General features: G+C 42.6%; 1 protein-coding gene across 3 annotated transcripts in view; it reads left to right on the top strand.

The window, feature by feature from the left end:
- Positions 1-19,881, top strand: part of GLI3 (GLI family zinc finger 3) — a 305,949-nt gene that overhangs the window by 224,752 nt on the left and 61,316 nt on the right. For all 3 annotated transcript variants that reach the window (XM_055085097.1, XM_028490212.2, XM_028490211.2), the window contains 3 exons: positions 11,971-12,184; positions 13,148-13,261; positions 15,459-15,599. In XM_055085097.1, coding sequence (XP_054941072.1) covers positions 11,971-12,184; positions 13,148-13,261; positions 15,459-15,599 — 469 coding nt within the window. The remainder of the gene's footprint in view (positions 1-11,970; positions 12,185-13,147; positions 13,262-15,458; positions 15,600-19,881) is intronic.

Here is a 19,881-nt window from a genome sequence, read left to right as displayed (position 1 = left end):
TGGGTTGACATCCCTAAAAAAATAAATTAGCGACTTTTACCTGTAAGCATGCGGTGGCTGGGTGATCCAACCTCTCTCCATCTTGCTCATACTTCCGATTTATTTTTTTCTTTTTTGGCCATGCCGAACGGCATGCGGGATCTTAGTTCCCTGACCAGGGATGGAACCCGTCCCCCCTGCAGTGGAAGCGCAGAGTCCTACCTGCTGGACCGCCAGGGAATTCCCCCAAGTTTTTTTACATTCACTTTTACTTAGAAACAGATCTCTTCAATATTGTTATTGGCTCTATCTGCCCTCCCGATATGAAGGACTACAGCAGCACACATCATGCTGCTTTATTTATTGTACTGGTATTAAGCTATCCAGCCCATCCCCCATCCTCTTGCCCTCCACCATATGCAGAGTTCCTGAAGTGTTTTTAAAATACATTTCAGGTTTGTCTCGCATGCTATTTTAATTGGTTTCTATCTTTTTGACTTGAATATTAATGACTTTGAAATGCCTATATGTATAGTAGGGTTGAATACATCTTAACAAATGATCTTCTAGAGTATGAACTTTTAGGGTCCCCCACTAATATAGCATTTCTATAATTAAATGTGAATTTACAGATTGATCAGAGAGGTTCTGTACAAATGTTGACGCACATTACTTCCTTGGTGTGAAAAAAATAATGTTTGTTGTGAAAGTCAAACATGATTTTGGATCTCAAAGTTGTATGTATTGATTATAATTCATATGTAACTTCCCAGTTACAAATAATTATTTTATCCTTTGGATATATAAAAGGGATCTGTAGAAAGTACTGAGCTAAAACTTGTTGAATTAATGAATGTGTGGATTTTATGATATTTATTTTTTATTTAAAGAAATTTTTTAATTGAAGTGTATTTGATTTACAATGTTGTGTTAATTACTGCTGTATAGCAAATTGATTCAGTTATTCAGTTAAACATATTATGATATTTATTTTAGTTGTTTAACATCCTGTCTTTCTACTTACACCCCAGATTTCAACCAGATTGCTCATAGTTGTTGAGATTCCCAGACAGAAGTTCCAGATAAGGGAGGGGTTACTGGGCTATTTACTGCAATATTCAGAAATAAGACCCGGTTTGCAAAATTTGACCCCAGTTTGAAAAGTGTATTGACCAAACGTTACTTTGGATTTGTGATGGAGAATAAATACATCAAAACTTTCTTAACGATTCAGACTTTGGGAATTTTAACATTAAATTTTTGGAAAATAGAAGAAATATTTCCCATTCAGACAGCGATTTGCTGATCACTTTTTTTTTTTTTTTTTTTTGCGGTACGCGGGCCTCTCACTGTTGTGGCCTCTCCCATTGCGGAGCACAGGCTCCGGACGCGCAGGCTCAGCTGGCTTTCAGAAGGTTATAGTGTATAAGGATAGTATATCGTATATCCATAGGTTGATAGATATATGGAGATACAGACGGATGGACACAAAATAAAGGGATAAAAAAGCAAATGTCCATCTTCAGTTTGTGTATGGTTCTTATGTTTATATATTTACTTAATAATTCAGACTGCTATAAGAATTCCATATAAAGCACATATTTATTCACAAAAGCCTATCTACATCTTATAACACAGTACTTGATTATAGCTAACTTATTAAAACATATTGTCCAAATGTATAGCAAAAGTCTTTTTTATATCATAACTGAAGAACGTCATTCAAAAAAAAAAAAAAACTCCATGCACTTAAAAGGATGTTGTGAAATAGTTAACTGTCTCAAAAAGTTTTAACTTCTCCATCACCCTGAAGACTCCTGTCTAAGACTAGCTGATTCACATTTATCAAATACAGCCTGTAAGCCCCACCCTCTCTGGTTAAGGCTAGTATTACAAATATCTAGTTAATGGCGTTAAATTAGAAATAGTTTGACCTCTGCTAATACCTTCCCCTAGAAACTGAGCTCCCATCGGAGGAGAAAGTGTTTCAACTGACCCTCATCTTCCATCTTCTAGCAAAAGTAAAGGGAGTGAAGAAATGAGTAATCTGTTCATTTCTAGCCCACCAGTTACAGCTTTCTCACTTTGGGTTTAACGGCGAAAATGAAGATGGCTTCATATCCTTAGTAGTTTCAGGCCTGGCTCGGCCAGGACAGACATCTCGGTGAAGATGAGAGCTGAGTGCTCAGAGCGCAGCTTCACAAATCAGTGCGTGTTTTCTGTAGCCGGCACTGGCCAGCTCTGCCCGGTGACCAGAGAGCAGGGCTCTCTTCTTCTGCACAGCATCAGCCCTCCCAGACATCAGGCCCCGGAGTAAGGACGCATCTGGCAGGTCCAGTGCCACTTCCTGAGGATGGTAGGGATCACCTCAGCCTCCACAGCAGCTTGACGCTGCGCCGTTACCTGCCATGAGACAACTCATTCGTGTCGGACAGACAACACGAGATGTCTTGGGTGGGAAACATCGAAGAATAGATGAATCCACAGCCAGATGACCAGGGTCCTTGAAACTCTCTGACTGCATCTTCTAAAAACTACGAGACAACCTTCTCTTCCCCTAGAATCAGTGAAAGGGAATCCTCACTAAAAAGAATAGTTTTCATTTACTTCTAGGTGTGGCCATTGGTTTGAGGTAGTCTTCCACTTAATCCGTTACTCCTTCATTTCCCAAATACTTGACTGCATGCTCAACCGTGTGCGGGTTGCTGTGCAGGACGTGAGGGCTGCAAAGATGAGTGAGAGACACGATTCCTGTCCTCACGGAACTCACGGAAGGGCAAGGCCTCCAATCAGCACAAGCTTGGAGGTGGGCGGGGCCAGACTGTGAGCGGCCGTGGACCCCTGATCGCAGAACCATAGGAAGCCTTCAGGGCCCCGGTGAGGCTGCATTGTTTTAAGGACCAGGGAGCTTCATGGGCTGAATCAAAGGCGCTCAGCTGCTTACGTGGGCGAAACTGCCGGGTCTAACTGAATTTCCTCTTCTTTTCCCCTTATTTCCTTCTCTCTTAAAAATCCTCCAGTGGGAGGTACCACTGAAAGGACGGGAAGGAAATGCTATTTATAAGAGGCATACAATAATGGCTGGCGATGTTTTTAAAACGTTGGTGATGGTCTTTCTGACCATGTCTACATGGCTGACCAGTTACATGATTTGGGTGCTTCAGGCCAAATCTCACTGGAGAGTGTGTTACTGCTATTTATGTTCTTGGAGGTTTTGTCTGTTTGGCTGTTTAGTGGCAACCCAGCTTTTAAAGCCTTTTAGGACTCTTGAATCCTATAAAGCCTAATGTATTTTTGTCCAGAGCAATATTGAAAGAGTGCATATGCCTCGGTGTAAACATTGAGATGATACTTAACTCATTTTGTGAGTGTGTGGGTCTTTATGTGTGTGCTCATTACTTCTTCCGAGGCTGCTGGGTTTTCCAATGAACTTGTCCCGGGGGGCTTTTATGGATGGACGTGGAAGCTTTACTTTTTTACTTTCAAATAGAAGCACGTGCATGCGTGTGTGTCCCTATACCGACGCGTATACAGATGATAATGGCTGTTGGCCTGTTCTCTGCAACACTGGGAAGAATTGTTCTTCCTGTGAATGGCAGCTGTTGTACAGTAAGTTCCACAGCTAGAACCAGAAAGTGGCCGACCTCATTAGTACAGTAACCACAAAGTTGGTTTTGATTAGATGCTTCCTTTTGCCCCTTCCTCTCTCTTTTCTTGAAGCCAGTTTCTGATATTTTGGGGCCCTCATATTACAGTGTGGACTGTTGCCTGACTTCACCTCCAGTACTGGTTTCAGGAGCAAGAACTAGGAGAGATGGGACACTGAAAAGGAAATAGTGTCATTGGATTCGTCAGCCTATAGAAAACTGGGTTAATTGCAACATGAAGTTTTTTTTTTCTCTCTTATCAAAGTATAGTTAATTTACAATGTTGTGTTAGTTTCAAGTCTACAGCAAAGTGATTCAGTTATACGTGTGTATATATATTCTTTTTCAGATTCTTTTCCATTCTAGGTTATTACAAGATATTGAGTATAGTTCCCTGTGTTATGTAGTAGGTCCTTGTTTACCTCTTTTATATGTAGTGGGGTGTACATGTTAATCCTAAACTCCTAATTTCTCTCTCCCCTGCCCCCTTCCCGCTATCCCCTTTGGCAACCATAAATTCGTTCTCTATGCCTATGAGTCTGTTTCTGTTTTGTAGATAAGTTCATTTGTGTCAGCATATTTTATATTCCACATATAAGTGTTATCAGATGATATTTGTCTTTCTCTGACTTACTTCACTTAGTATGATAATCTGTAGGTCCATCCATGTTGCTGCAAATGGTTTTACTTCATTCTTTTTCATTGCTGAGTAGTGTTCCATTATATATATATACCACATATTCTTTATTTATTTGTTTGTTGATGGACATTTAGACTGCAGCATGAAGTTTCTTAGTTCCAATGCCTGACCTGAAGAAATACATTATAAATGCATCACATGAGTTTCTTTTTTTAAAAAAAATAAATTTATTTATTTATTTATTTATTTTTGGCTGTGTTGGGTCTAAGTTTCTGTGTGAGGGCTTTCTCCAGTTGCGGCACGCGGGGGCCACTCTTCATCGCGGTGCGCGGGCCTCTCACTGTCACGGCCTCTCCCGTTGCGGAGCACAGGCTCCAGACGCGCAGGCTCAGTAGTTGTGGCTCACGGGCCCAGTTGCTCCGCGGCATGTGGGATCCTCCCAGACCAGGGCTCGAACCCGCGTCCCATGCATTGGCAGGCAGATTCCCAACCACCGTGCCACCAGGGAAGCCCCCATGAGTGTCTTTTAAGGAAGTCTTAAAAATTCACATCTGAAGAAAACTGACCAACTAGGGCAGTTGAAAAATAAATGTGTTTATAGGTCGTTAGCATTGATTTTACATTTAAAACATTTCCTAAGAATCTATAGCTGCCACATACTCTTCACTCCTCTTCACCTTGGGTAAGAGATGGTGCCTTTGTGACTCAGGCCTTCCTGTGACCACCCATGTCAGGGCTCTGCTCTGGTTTAATTCTCTCATCAGTCTCAGGCCAGCCCAGCTCCGTGCCTGGTCCTCCAGGTCAGGGAGGGGTTCCAGAGATGAACCTGGAAACTGATGATGAGCCTTCCGGCTGAGTTCCCAGCCACTTCCCTCATCCTTCCCCACATTAGCCCAGAGGAACCCCAGCCCTGAGACTCAGTGGAAGGAGATGTTCCATGCATCTCTAAGGAGAAACTATGATTTTTTTTTTTTTTTTTTTTTTTTTTTTAGAAAATGGGTAAATGCCATGTGGATTGACGTCCTTAAACAATGAAATAGAAACTTTTACCTGTAAGCATGCGGTGGCTGGGTGATCCAACCTCTCTCCATCTTGCTCATACTTCCGATTTATTTTTTTCTTTTTTGGCCATGCCGCACGGCATGCGGGATCTTAGTTCCCTGACCAGGGATGGAACCCGTCCCCCCTGCAGTGGAAGCGCAGAGTCCTACCTGCCGGACCGCCAGGGAATTCCCCCAAGTTTTTTTACATTCACTTTTACTTAGAAACAGATCTCTTCAATATTGTTATTGGCTCTATCTGCCCTCCCGATATGAAGGACTACAGCAGCACACATCATGCTGCTTTATTTATTGTACTGGTATTAAGCTATCCAGCCCATCCCCCATCCTCTTGCCCTCCACCATATGCAGAGTTCCTGAAGTGTTTTTAAAATACATTTCAGGTTTGTCTCGCATGCTATTTTAATTGGTTTCTATCTTTTTGACTTGAATATTAATGACTTTGAAATGCCTATATGTATAGTAGGGTTGAATACATCTTAACAAATGATCTTCTAGAGTATGAACTTTTAGGGTCCCCCACTAATATAGCATTTCTATAATTAAATGTGAATTTACAGATTGATCAGAGAGGTTCTGTACAAATGTTGACGCACATTACTTCCTTGGTGTGAAAAAAATAATGTTTGTTGTGAAAGTCAAACATGATTTTGGATCTCAAAGTTGTATGTATTGATTATAATTCATATGTAACTTCCCAGTTACAAATAATTATTTTATCCTTTGGATATATAAAAGGGATCTGTAGAAAGTACTGAGCTAAAACTTGTTGAATTAATGAATGTGTGGATTTTATGATATTTATTTTTTATTTAAAGAAATTTTTTAATTGAAGTGTATTTGATTTACAATGTTGTGTTAATTACTGCTGTATAGCAAATTGATTCAGTTATTCAGTTAAACATATTATGATATTTATTTTAGTTGTTTAACATCCTGTCTTTCTACTTACACCCCAGATTTCAACCAGATTGCTCATAGTTGTTGAGATTCCCAGACAGAAGTTCCAGATAAGGGAGGGGTTACTGGGCTATTTACTGCAATATTCAGAAATAAGACCCGGTTTGCAAAATTTGACCCCAGTTTGAAAAGTGTATTGACCAAACGTTACTTTGGATTTGTGATGGAGAATAAATACATCAAAACTTTCTTAACGATTCAGACTTTGGGAATTTTAACATTAAATTTTTGGAAAATAGAAGAAATATTTCCCATTCAGACAGCGATTTGCTGATCACTTTTTTTTTTTTTTTTTTTTGCTCACGGGCCCAGCCGCTCCTCGGCATGTGGGATCTTCCCGGACCGGGGCACGAACCCGTGTCCCCTGCATCGGCAGGCGGACTCTCAACCACTGCGCCACCAGGGAGGCCCTGCTGATCACTTTTAACTCAGCTCAGAGCAAAGAACAAAAGGGAAATTGACCTCAGTACTTATCCTTATTTAGAGTTCTGTCCCCAAGTCACTGCCTACCATGTAACGAGTGCTCCTTTAAGGTATTTTATAAAACTAAGACTTCAGTAGCCATAAATCGGTTTTGATGGGTAAAAATTATACTTGGTGGATGAGGACACCACACCCACTATAGTCAGAGATAGAAAATCCACATTTTTCTCATTTTCTACTTTTTAGAAAAATACAGGACAGACTAACATTTGAATTAATTTATTCTGGCTTTCTTTTTTCTTCCTTTCATAATTTTTCAAAAATTTTATTGGAGTATAGTTGATTTACAATGTTGTTCGTTTCAGGTGTGTAACACGGTGATTCAGTTATACATATACATATATTCATTCATTTTCAGATTTTTTTCCCATATAGGTTATTGCAGGCTGTTCTAACTGTTGTCCTAGGAGACTGTTTCTCAAAGTGTTCTGTGAGGAACACTGGTCTCTAAAAGCTCCTCCAAATGTTGCTACAAACCATATCTGGGGTGGGGCATTTGGAGCACACATTGAAGTATTGAACCCCGGGGCTGTATTCCTCAGACTTTATCACCTTGGCACTTCTTTTTCCTTTCCTCCCTAACACTTACTTTTGGGTGACCGTGTTAGCACATTGCTTGGGAAGATCTGGGCCATCTGACACTTTCTAGCGATCTTATCGATTAAATATAGATTAACAGTTGCAAGTCACATTCTTATAAATGTGTGTTTTTAATTATCCCATCTCTCATGTAGTCATCTAGAAGAGAAGTAAATGCTATAAAAATTTTTTTAATTATACTTGATTAAATGTTGAGTGAAGAGAATTCAAAAATCAGAACATAAACATAATTGCTTTTCAGTTGATCCAGAGGAAAGAACAGGGTGGGCAGAAATGTAAAGGCTTTGAGGTCATAAAGCTCAGGTGGACCATGTTTTAGACTAGACTGTGTCCTTCTTGAGAGGAGACAGAAGCGATGTATAAGATTTTTCAACAATGTCAATACTTTGTATTTCTAGGAAATTATGGAACGAATACATGAACAGTTTAGGAAGATTTTTTTTCAGGACTTCTAAAAATAGAATTTACTTTTCAAAACAAATTCTAACCTCTGTAACCAGCAGTCTGTCCTCAGCTGCTGAAGTTCTATAAAAATGCACAGAGGACCTTTGTACTGTTACTACCTTTGTACTGTTTTATAAACACGTTGTCAAATTGCTTTTCTTTGAAGTGACTGTTCTGAGTTCGGTATGCAGAATAATGGCCCCCAAAGATGTCCGCATCTTACTCCCCGGAACCTGTGAATATATCACCTTACAGGGCAAAAGGAGTTGTGTAGCTGTGATTCAGTTAAGCGTTTTTGTTTGTTTATTTGTTTTTTTAATAGTCTTCGTAGCCGCTTTGTGTGTCATAGCAAACCACAACAACCTGAGACGCAGCAAAAGAGCATGCATAGAACGTATAAGGAGCGTACGTAGCAAGCGTGCTGTACTTAGACTCTAAGATACTATTCAGCAAAGGAAATGATTGGAACTCAACTAAATGCAACAACATGAAAAGATATCACAAATACAATTTTGACCAAAGAAGCTGGACACCAAAGGTTACCTCCAAAGGTTACCACGTAGACTTCAACACATCTGAACTTACGGTGTGGGGCCCAGTTTTCCCCCGTTTTGAACTTGCCAGTGGAATCATGCAGTAGGTCATCGTTGGTGTCCAGTTAAGGGTTCTGAGATGAGGAGATGATCGGGTGGCCCTAGTATAATCACAAGGGTCCTTATAAAAGGGAGGCAGGAGGGTGTCGGAGTTACAGGGAATCAGAGGAGGAGGTCGGGGTGAGGTGGGGCCGTGAGCCGCGGATGGAAGCAGCCTCTAGAAGCGGGAAGAGGCCAGGTGCCAGGGATTTCCAGAGAAACGCAGCCCTGCGCACCCATCTGAGAATTCTGACCTCTGGAGCTCTAAGATGGCAAAAGCGTATTTTGTTTTAAAAACAACTAAGTTTGTGGTGATGTGCTGCAGCAGCAAGAAACTCATACCTAATAGGGGTGGTTCGGTCACTCACTGACTCATCTCAAGGGGCTGCCCTGTGCCAGGCAGTGTTCCGGGCGCCAGGGGTCAGTGGGGGACAAGACGGACCAGAACCCAGATCCCCTAGACCTTCCATTGCAGAGGGAGGGAGAGAATATGGTTTCAGAGAGCCTCATCCTGCAGTGAGAATACAAGTGTCAAACAACAGAGCATCATGGGGCGAGGAGCTGCAGAGGGGGGCTTGTTTTGATGGGGGCCTCGGGCTCAGGAGGCCCCTGTGTCTGAGGAGGTGACATTTAAGCTGGAATCTGAGTGACCAAAAGGAAGCAGCTAGGCTGGCCTCTGGAAGGACACAGCAAGTACCGGATGCAGAGCTTAAGAAGAAAGCTCACTTGGGGGTCAGAGAGCGGGGGTGGGGGGTGGTCCCGATCTCCTGCCCCCACCCACCGGTGGGAAGTCCTCGGAGGTTCTTTCCATGCTCCTGGGAGGACGGCATTGTTTTCTGTTCTATTTGACATCACCTGCGGTACCTGGTCATCACCCATCCTCTGCTTCTTCCTTACACAACTGCGTGGACAGCCCCGCAGGCTGTCGGCCTGACTCTCCAGTCCCTTCACCGACGCTGTGACAGAGCCAAAAACATCAACTTCTGTCATCAAATCCTAAATAGGCTTTGTAATCCGGAGCAAGCAGCCTTCCTTCCAGGAGCTGAGGGCAGCGTCCGCTCTTGTGGGGTAACACGAGGTCTTCCCCTGTGTCCACTGTTGCCCAGCTCTTTGCACGCAGGGGAGAGAGGGTTTCCCTTAGCAGTCCCTCCTTAGGAATAGTCAGGGACTGCTAAAAATCGCTGGTCCATCCTGTATGTTCTCATATCCTTTGGAATCTGATAGTTGACATGGATCTTAGGGAAGGTTTATTCCTGTCCCCTGGTTTGACTAGCGAAAACGCAGCCCCAAAAGGGGATGTTACCCGCATGGGTTGAAAGCTGTTGCAGCCTCTCCGGCATCTGAGGTCAGAGACTTTGCACCTTGGGACAGGGGGCTGCAGCACTAATGCTGGTCCTTCCTTTTGTCTTCTACATATTTTTAAAAGTAAAAATCGACCTACTCTGTCTGGCTATTAACAATTTGTACGTTGCATCACATACAAAACTGAGGGCATTTTCTGCCTTGTGAAAGGCTTTCTCGAATGGTCTGGATTCTTAATTGGGTCCTGACTTTTTTGAGCCCCCCAATATTGGGCCCCCCAGAATGAGAGGTGTACATGACCCAAGGGGCCTCCTTCCCAAGCCCACCTACCTGCTCGTTCAAGCTCATGAAACTCAGGAAAGATGCATGGAGGTTTGTGCAAAGTCCATATCACATTATAAATATGAGTGTAGTGGGGTCTTTTAGTTTTCCTTTGTTTTTTTAATGAATAGAATAAGGTAGTTACACTTAGTAATACTTATTCACCAAAAGGAGAGGGGGGGTGGGTGGGTTAAAGCATTGTGTTTTTTGATGAATGGCTTGTACACCAAAAAATAAATTGGACAAACTGGCATAGAGCTCAGTGAACATGAAATCAGCTATTAGAAGAAAGCTTGTGAACAAATTCTGAGGCAGATATGCATCTTTTGATTAATGCCCTATCAATCATCCACACAGCTACCTTAGCTAAGTCTTGCTGTAATCATTCATGGTTGCTTTCCGAAACACTGGCAGAAACTATAGCGCTGCAGAAACAGAATATTATTACTGATTTCCCCCTAACTTACTGTGAACAAAGACTGTTTTCACCAGGTTTCTGCTCTCCTTTATTAAAGAAATACAATACAGAATGAAAGGAGACTTCCTCCAAGCCCCGTGAAATTCTCCTAGGGTATTCTTAATGATATTCAGTCTTAAATGGGCAAGCTATTGTCATGCAAGGTTCTCCATAGGAATAATAGTAATGTAATCCCATTGAAACCGCCTTTTTATGGATTGTAGTCAAATGGGCAAAAAGTGGAGTCACATTAATGAGGGGAGTATATCTTCGGTGTTATTACTTAAAGTTGTTGAAATGGTTTGAATTTTGTTATTGTAATTATTATGGTCTCAGTTAATGCGCTTAACAGCAATAGTAATTAACCCACCAGATTGGAAAATTTGCATGAATTCTACCTTTGACTTTGCAAGAAACCCTGATTCTTTCTGGGCCTTACACAGCAGGACGGAGAGAATATCTACGTATATATATATATTTTTTTTTTTCCCCCCACTGAGTATTTTTTAAGGAAGCAATTTCACAAACGCCATTACAGTGTTTCATGCATTTTTTTTTTTAAGCCGTCAGCAGATTCCTCGAGAGCGCTTCATTCTTTTAAGAGGATTGGATTCCTAAACTATGGTGGTGCAGAGAACGATTTGGCACTGCCTACTAGTCCAGAAATCTTTAGGTGATGGTGTGACTTCCTCAGAACTTCCTGTAGCCTGGGAAATACTCTGGCATAATGAAGTGGTGACAGGCATTAGCATGTATAATGGGCGTTAATAGACATTTAATGCTCCTTAGCTGGAAGAGGGGACGGATGCTCTCCCATTGGAACATTCCTCAATCGAAGCCCATTGATCACCGATTTCAGCCAGGAGAGGTTAATCCATCAGCTTCTGTAACCAGACGGCACTGATGGAAATTCTTTAGGTGGCATTCACGATGAACCAAGCTTTCCATCTTTACAAACAAATGAGTGATATGACAAGCATGGCGTTCAAAACACATTTAACCAATTGATTTTCTTTCCTCTTGTAATAAGATCTGGAGACATATGAAAGCGTGCAGGGTGAGCATAGATGAAAAGAATTGCCCCATGCACGGGAACATATGGGATGGGGAGCCGAGAAAAGTACTATAAAGCATGTAGTCACCCATTCTCTTTGTTATATAAAGTTTGTTATTGCAATAAATAGTTGTTATTGAGCCGATGCCTTTTGCTTCCGTTCTGCTGAATTTTATCTCAGGTCTGCGTGTCTGTGCCAGTGCCCACGCGTGTCCTGTCTAAGCCATCAGCTTTCTCTAGGAAGTTTCGAGATGTTCGTCAGTCATTTTTACCTTCTAATTTAAATGCACAGCCCTGAGGCGATTTGGGGATAAAAAAACTAGGTATAAAGGTGCGCTGGTCTCTGTGTCCCGTGTAAATGATGGTTTTCCCTTTATTTCCCACCCGCAGCCCTGCCCTGAGCTTCACCTACCCTTCTGCACCCGTGTCTCTCCACATGCATCAGCAGATCTTAAGCCGACAGCAGAGCTTAGGCTCGGCCTTCGGACACAGCCCTCCGCTCATCCACCCTGCCCCAACTTTCCCGACACAGAGGCCTATTCCCGGGATCCCTACGGTTTTGAACCCTGTCCAGGTCACCTCCGGCCCTTCCGAGTCCTCACAGGTGAGAGAGACAGCTCCATGACCTGGTCTGTCTTGGGAATCATAGAGGAAAGCCACGGGGCCCCATCAGCTATGAATACGCGCGGGCCAGTGGCATCCTCAACGCTTCCGTACTGCAGCCTGTGGTCCCAACCCAGGGCTGCCATCTTCAGGTTTTGTGCCGTGTGTATGCTTCTCAAGAAACGAGAGCTTCTTCCGCTGGAGTCATTTTTTCCTCGGTGGAAAAGCAGGCTGCTTGATCGGGCTTCCCTCTGACCCTGTGCTGTCTGTAGCCCATTCAGTAAAAGCACATCCCATGAGTGGGTGGCTGTCATTCGGTCCCTTTCCCCGGCACTGTTAGAGTTCGTTAAAGCCTGGATCCCATCTCTTTTCCTCTAGCTTTAAAAAGCCCCAGGGAGTTGCTACTTATGAGTTAAAAACAAAGGGGCTGTCTCATGAATGTATATCCTGGCTTTTAAAAAATATATTTAGTGGAGTATGATTGATTTACAGTGTTGTGTTTCCTTCTGCTGTACAGCAGAGTGAATCAGTTATACATATACATATATGCACTCTTTTTTAGATTCTTTTCCCATGTAGGACATTACAGAGTATTGAGTAGAGTTCCCTGTGCTCTTCAGTAGGTCCTTATTAGTGATCTATTTTATATATAATACTGTGTATATGTCAGTCCCAATCTCCCCTTTATCCCTCCCTCCCCCTCTTCCCCCCTGGTAACTATAAGATTGTTTTCTATATCTGTAACGATTTCTGTTTTGTAAATAAGTTCATTTGTACCATTTTTTCAGTACATCCTGGCTTTGAACACATTTTCCGAGCTCTGCTCTCTGGAAATAGGAACCATAGCTGTCATCCTTCTAGTGACAAAGAAGCTTGCTATTCTCGACTTGTGTGTTTTAGCTACGGTCCTGCTCATTGATCAGAACTTAATTTTTGTCTCTGTCCCTGCCCATGTGACCCGCAGAACAAGCCCACGAGTGAGTCCGCTGTGAGCAGCACGGGCGACCTAGTACATAATAAACGCTCCAAGATCAAACCCGATGAAGACCTCCCCAGCCCGGGGCCTCGGGGCCAGCAGGTGAGGGAGGCGCCCGGCTCTGGCTCCCTCCAGCCTGGCGTCTTTTCACAGCATTGGCTTGTCTACCGCGTCCTTGGCCTTGGGCGTACCCACACATTTAACAAAAGGCCAGGGCTGGAGTACAATTAGGTTTGCTTCTCCAGCTCGGAAGCAGACACACAAAAATGCAGGCAGCTTTGTGGGGTATAAACTGGAGTAAGTGGGTGGATGTGTTTATTGTTGACCAAGGATGTGAACAGGCTTCAGTCCTTGGCCTTGATCTTGGGCCTGAATTACAAGCTCCTGGCTCTCAGCCTGAGCTGGGCAGACCAGGGATATTCCTTATAATGATCCTGTTCTTATTTTTTCTTATTTTGCCACTTACTACTGGCCAGGAGACCCTGCATAGCCAGGAGGGATCCAGCGACAGCTAACCTAACCTAAGGCTACTTAGATTCTTGTTCTTTACCCCAAGTCCTGAAAGCACAAGTTTAAAAATTCCGATCTTGTCTCTGCTGTTACTTAGATCCTGAGCCTCAATTTTTAAAATGTGTAGATTCGGATTTCCCTGCTGGCGCAGTGGTTAAGAATCCACCTGCCAATGCAGGTGACACGGGTCCAATCCCCGGACCGGGAAGATCCCACATGCCGCGGAGCAACTAAGCCCGTGCGCCACAACTACAGAGCCTGTGCTCTAGAGCCCGCAAGCCACAACTACTGAGCCCGCGTGCCACAACTACAGAAGCCCGGGCGCCCAGAGCCCGTGCTCTGCAACAAGAGAAGCCAACGCAACGAGAAGCCCACGCACCGCAACGAAGAGTAGCCCCCGCTCACCACAACTAGAGAAGCCCACGTGCAGCAACGAAGACCCAACACGGCCATAAATAAATTAATTAATTAAAAAAGAAAGAATGTGTAGATTCTGCTCATAATCCGAGAAGCCCGCGCACCGCAACGAAGAGTAGCCCCCGCTCACCACAACTAGAGAAGCCCACGTGCAGCAACGAAGACCCAACACGGCCATAAATAAATTAATTAATTAAAAAAGAAAGAATGTGTAGATTCTGCTCATAATCCTATCTTGTAGGTTCCCTGGGCCTGATGTGGAGCTCATTGAGTATAATTCCCAGAGACAGGGGTTGGACGAGAGTCTGGATGTCCACAGAATCTGGACCTCGCAATGTTCAGGCTGCTTCAGCCCAAACCTGAGAGTGCTTAAGCCCACGTTTCCTTTTTAGGGAGCACTTGGAAGATGGAATGAATGGGTGTCATGGACTCTGAGAGCCATCCTTCTTCTTGCATATTGATGGTTATGCCTAAACACTTGTATACAGCTTTTGCCATCTAACCCCAGATTAGATCCCGAATTTACACACCTAATCATCTCCCAGAATTCTGGAAATTCTTGGTCTTTTCATTTCTGCAAAGCTGCCTTAGAAGACTAGTGAAGACTTTACCACCAAGCTTCAGATGCTGTGGTTCTTGGGCAGGGAGTGTATGCTTGGAGACCAGAAGGTGAACCCAGAAGACACCATCCCTGTAAAAACCCACACTGCCTGTCACAGCCTCCAGTGGCAGGGAGAACAGAATTAGAATTAGCAGTAAACCATTTCCCTGGATTCCAAAATAGGAGAATAAACAAATTAATATGCTGAAAAGAATTTAACCGAAAGAGCAGTCTTTTGGATAAAGACTACATCACCTAGTTTAATTGCTTTTCTTAAGAGATGACATCTTAGGTTGTTCTCACCTTGGTATTCAGGACAGCAGAGTTTGGCCTCAGTATCTTACCGACCTTCTGGTTTGGACCATTGCCTTTAATCACAGGTTAACAACCTTCGAAGGGATATTGAGTAAATCTGAAAAAAATGCACACAAATGATTCCATCTTCGGTTTCTTCAGTTCACAAAACCCAGTTGATAGACTTGGGCTCTATTTTATTTTCCCCCCAAAAAATTGCATCCGGAGGAAGACAAGCCTACATCAGGTTTTTCATTTCTCTTCTTTATTTTTTTTAACTTTTTATTTTATATTGGAGTATAGTTGATTAACAGTGTTGTGACAGCTTCAGGTGTCCAGCAAAGTGATTCATTTACACATTTTCCCCTTTAGGTTGTTACCTAATAGTGAGCAGAGTTCCCTTTCTCTTCTATCTGCCGTCCCATTGTGTCTGATTTTGTCCCTTTTTCTCCTCCCTTCCCCACCCCTGCCTTTCAGGAACAGCCTGAAGGGACAACCCTGGTGAAGGAGGAAGGGGACAAAGATGAAAGCAAACAGGAGCCTGAAGTCATCTACGAGACAAACTGCCACTGGGAAGGCTGTTCTCGGGAGTTCGACACCCAGGAGCAGCTGGTGCATGTGAGTGAAGGGGTCCGGGAAGGGGGCTTTACAGCTATGTGACCTTTCCTGCGGGGTCAGCTCCCCTGACCCCATGCTGAGTCAAGTTTCTCAGCTAGCAGCCTAGCAAACTGGAGGGGGCTTTATGACTTTCTGAGAATAAAGAAAACTCTGAGCCACGGTGCTTGACCTGTTCAGTCAGCTAAAGCTTAGTGTAAAATTCAATAAAGTCTTCAAGAGAGAGTGTAATGACTCTGATCCCATAAGCGAGAAAACACTGTTTTGAGTTAGCGACTTTGATGGTTATTGAGTAATAGTAAGCCGGACATGAATTATTATTAACCTTTTAACCAAGTTTGATTTTAACCAAGACCCAGTAACAGTCGAAAAAAATCATAGAGGTGGGGCAAGTCCTTTTTCCCCCTCCTCCCTTCCGCTCCCCGACCCTCACCAGCTAAGGAGTCTCCCATGATTTTAGGCGGCAGTTGGTACTTGCCATGAGAAGTGGGTAATGGTTTGCAGTAAGCCATTAGCACAGTTTCTTGACTTGAAGCCAATCCTTGCGGGCCTCACAGTTCCATGGAAAAAGTAATATATATATTTTTAAATGTGCCTAATGATGTACATTTTTGAAAACTGCAATGTGGTCCGACTGAGAACCTCACCTCGCCTTCCCACACCAGATTCAGAAGGCTTTCCCTTGCTCCCTTGCCCGTTATTTCAAATGATGCAGGGTACCCCCATCTACATACCTGATTAGCCCTGTTTCCTTGGCCCGTGCTTCATATTTGTTTGGTACTTTCTCAGGCCAGTAGAGTCTCCTGGCACATGGGACCAGGAGCAGCTGAGGTGGAAGGGCATTTGCATAATCAAGGATGAAACGATGTCAAAGCACAGGGTTGCATTAAGGCATTAAGGATGGTTTGCTATGTGGAGCCCTTTCATAAGCTTTAAATACGACAGCAAATCTGACAGAGTAACTTCCTTGTGCGCCCCCCCCGCCCCGTCACCTACACACACCATACACACCCCCATTCCATTCTCTTTACTTTTACAGTCACTTTTTATTTTTAGATGATCCATATCGCTTGATAACCCTCCTCCGTTTAAACACTAAGATTATACAATTCCTATTTGTTATCCTCTAATATATGCCACATGCTGCAGTTACATTATAGTGTCAAATATATGGTTTGCCAGGTTTTGAGATCCATCATATACAGAATGTTTTGAGGGCTTAACATGACCTCAGGGTTTCCCCCCCATTTCTTTTCTGATCATGTCTCCTTGTAACAGTATAGAGAGAATTCTGGATTTCTCTGCACAGCAAGGAACTAGAAAGTCAAATGTTTTTAATTAAGGTATATTTCCAGATTTTTCCATGAACTTAATTTGATTCTTTCTCTTTAATTTGATGCAAGTGTTATTTTTAAGCCAAGCCTGACTTAACAGCCTTTTATTCTTGCTGATTGTTTTAATGGAAACCACAGACATTGTAACACAAAGGGGGAAACAAAAAAAGCTTGGAATTTTTCTTTTATGTGGGGAAATAAACCCAAAGAGGAGAGAATGCCAAGAATACCCTCAGTGATAGAGTGAGTGAACATCGTACATGAGAAGAGCTGGTTGTACAAAACCTGCCGTCGTAAACGAGATGCTGCTAGGCAGTGCTGCGTGCCTTTTAAAACATCCTTCTGAGAGAGGACACGGTCTCATGGTGCCTTTTCTGTGGATAAGTCATTGCAGTTTCCAAGGAGTGCTGTGATTTTTGTTCAGCTGTTATCAAATGAGGAAGGAAATTCTAAGTCTACATTTAAAAGAAATTGTGTTCCTCATCAGAGGCCAGTTTTGAGATAACATTTTTGGGGGTTGTGGTTATACCTTCACATTTTCCCTGCCTTATATGTCACATGAAAGCTTTTAAAAGACAGTGGATATTGCAGGTATTTGTGTTTAATCTCAGTGGCAAAAGGTTTAAGGTAGGGATGATGCTTTCATAGAGAGATCTGAGTAGTTTTAAGGCAAGGCTGCTTAACCTGTCAACTAAATGGCCACCATGTTGTCTGCTTTATTATAAAAACTAGGAAACGAATTACATATACACCGGAATTTTTTTATTCCAAATTGGCAAGAAGAAATTCGTGGCAGGATTAGGAGAAAATCCAATGTATTATCTTTATGATGTTCATTTTAGTCTGAGATAAATTATATGAGTTAAGTAAACTTAGTTAAGTGAATTAAAAATTTTAACTTACAATAGCATAAATAAAGATGCTGGTTTATATCGCTTATTCTCTACCTTTTTACTCATTATCTGACGTGTAGAAATTCCAAATTTGTACGTGCAGATTGATTTTACTTTGCGTGACAGACATATAAGTGCCTTCCTACTCACGGTGAAATCTGGTGGCTTCAGCAGTGGCCTGGTATATTATTTTTTGTAGACTGAATGAATAGCTAGTTGAAATCCACCTAATTACTTGGGTGGCAGATGGAAAAAAGACCAGTGGCCAAAACCAGTTTTTTAAGGACAGAGGCAAGCACAAACTATTTGCATTCCTGTGACTCTCCTTGGAGAGAGGACATTTTGTGAATTAGTTGAATTTTCTTGCTACAGACAACCAAGGTGTTAAACCATTCCGATGCTCTGCCTTATTTATAGCCATGACCCATTCTTCTTCCCCCTCTTACAGTTAATAGAAAGATTCATGATTCTTCATGGTTGTCTATCTAGTGTCTGACAGTCCCCACTGCCTGCAAAAGCAAGTCACTATCTATAATTGATATCCTCCCGTGGAATAGGGTGCTGGCTGCAATTGAAGGGCTTTGCTGAAAGCTCTTAAATCCTGACAAGTTCTCCCCTTGTTCTGGTTCAGTCGCTGAGCTGCACGGTTGGAATTCCAGAGTCATTTGAACTTGGTGCAGAAGGGAGACATGTGTTTCGCATTAGCAAATCAGAGCTGAAGAGGAGAATTAGGGACTCGGCGGACTTTGCCCGCCAGGTAGTCTCATTTTCAGTGTAATGCACTCCGTGTTCTCTTGAAAAGATGACCCCATCCCATTACTGTCCGAACAGATGGGCTAAATACTGCCTTTGCCTTCTCTTCTCCTCTATTTCAAGCCCCTGTCCTTCTCCCGTGGTGTGTTGATTCCAGGTTTGCTGTGGGGTCTTTATCACTGGGATGTTTAATTAATTTCTCTTCCCAGCAAGATAATTATAATTGGGCTTCGTGAGTCTCCAGCTAGTATTAAATTTGTCATAAATTTACTTCTATGCCCAGAAGCTAAGAAGACAGATGTATATTTTTGTTAGCTGGTTTTTTGTTGTACTTTGTCCCCTTCTTAGTAACAGTTAAAATAAGAGAGTAAGAAGGATAGAGAGTACAAAAATTAATTAAAGTACTTTCGATTAAGACGGAATTTATTATTGATTTGTCAAGATGCCAGCCATTTCTCTTCCCTTGACAGCTGGAATGTGCATAGTCTAACATCTCAAAATAATTTGAAAAGTCCACACTTCCCCTTCAATCCCAAATGAATTAAATTCTCTTTTTTGCTGTCGTGCATTATATATTCCAAAACGCACGACTCTTATATCTGATTCTGAAAGTCATAGAATATCGGTTCGCCCAGTGTGGTTTCTGTTTTTGTTTTGTTTTGTTGCTTTAGCTTTTTTACTATGTAAAACAACTCAAATTCTGTCTGCGGGCCTTGCTTCTCACAGAGATGAGAAAGGTTCCAAACCTTCCTGAGACCCATTTCCCTCTTGCATTAATTCTGTCCTGGAAGACAGTTCCAGCTTTGGCTCTTGGATGATTGAAAAATATCCAACATGCATTGCCTGCAGCCCAAGTTAGCCTCAGGTTCTTTGCTTCTGAATGGCGTTGTGTGTACCACTGATGTTCTGAGAGGCTTTTTAAGAAGAGGAGAAAGGAATACATGTGAAGAAAGAGGAACGTGTACCTCGGTGTGGGTCACCACTGCCAGGCGTCTAGTTATGCTTGAAAACATAACTGCTGGTATCTGAAAGAATAAAAATAGTATAATCACCATAGCTAATGCCCACCTGTTTGCTCTGTCACTGTAATTCGCTTAACTTCTATTACACCAACCCAACCCTTTCTTTCCGTTTAAGGAATAACACATATAATATTCTTTCCAAAGGTCTTTAAAAGGTCAAATTATTTTTTACCAGTTTTTTTGTTGTTGTTGTTTATTTTTTTATTTTTTTTTGTGGTACGCGGGCCTCTCACTGCTGTGGCCTCTCCCGCCGCGGAGCACAGGCTCCGGACGCACAGGCTCA

Source organism: Physeter macrocephalus, chromosome 5 (assembly GCF_002837175.3).
Source record: "Physeter macrocephalus isolate SW-GA chromosome 5, ASM283717v5, whole genome shotgun sequence".
In the NCBI taxonomy this organism is placed as follows: Eukaryota; Metazoa; Chordata; class Mammalia; order Artiodactyla; family Physeteridae; genus Physeter; species Physeter macrocephalus.
The sequence above is the reverse complement of the archived record's forward strand: the minus strand, read 5'-3'. Positions and strand labels throughout refer to the sequence as shown.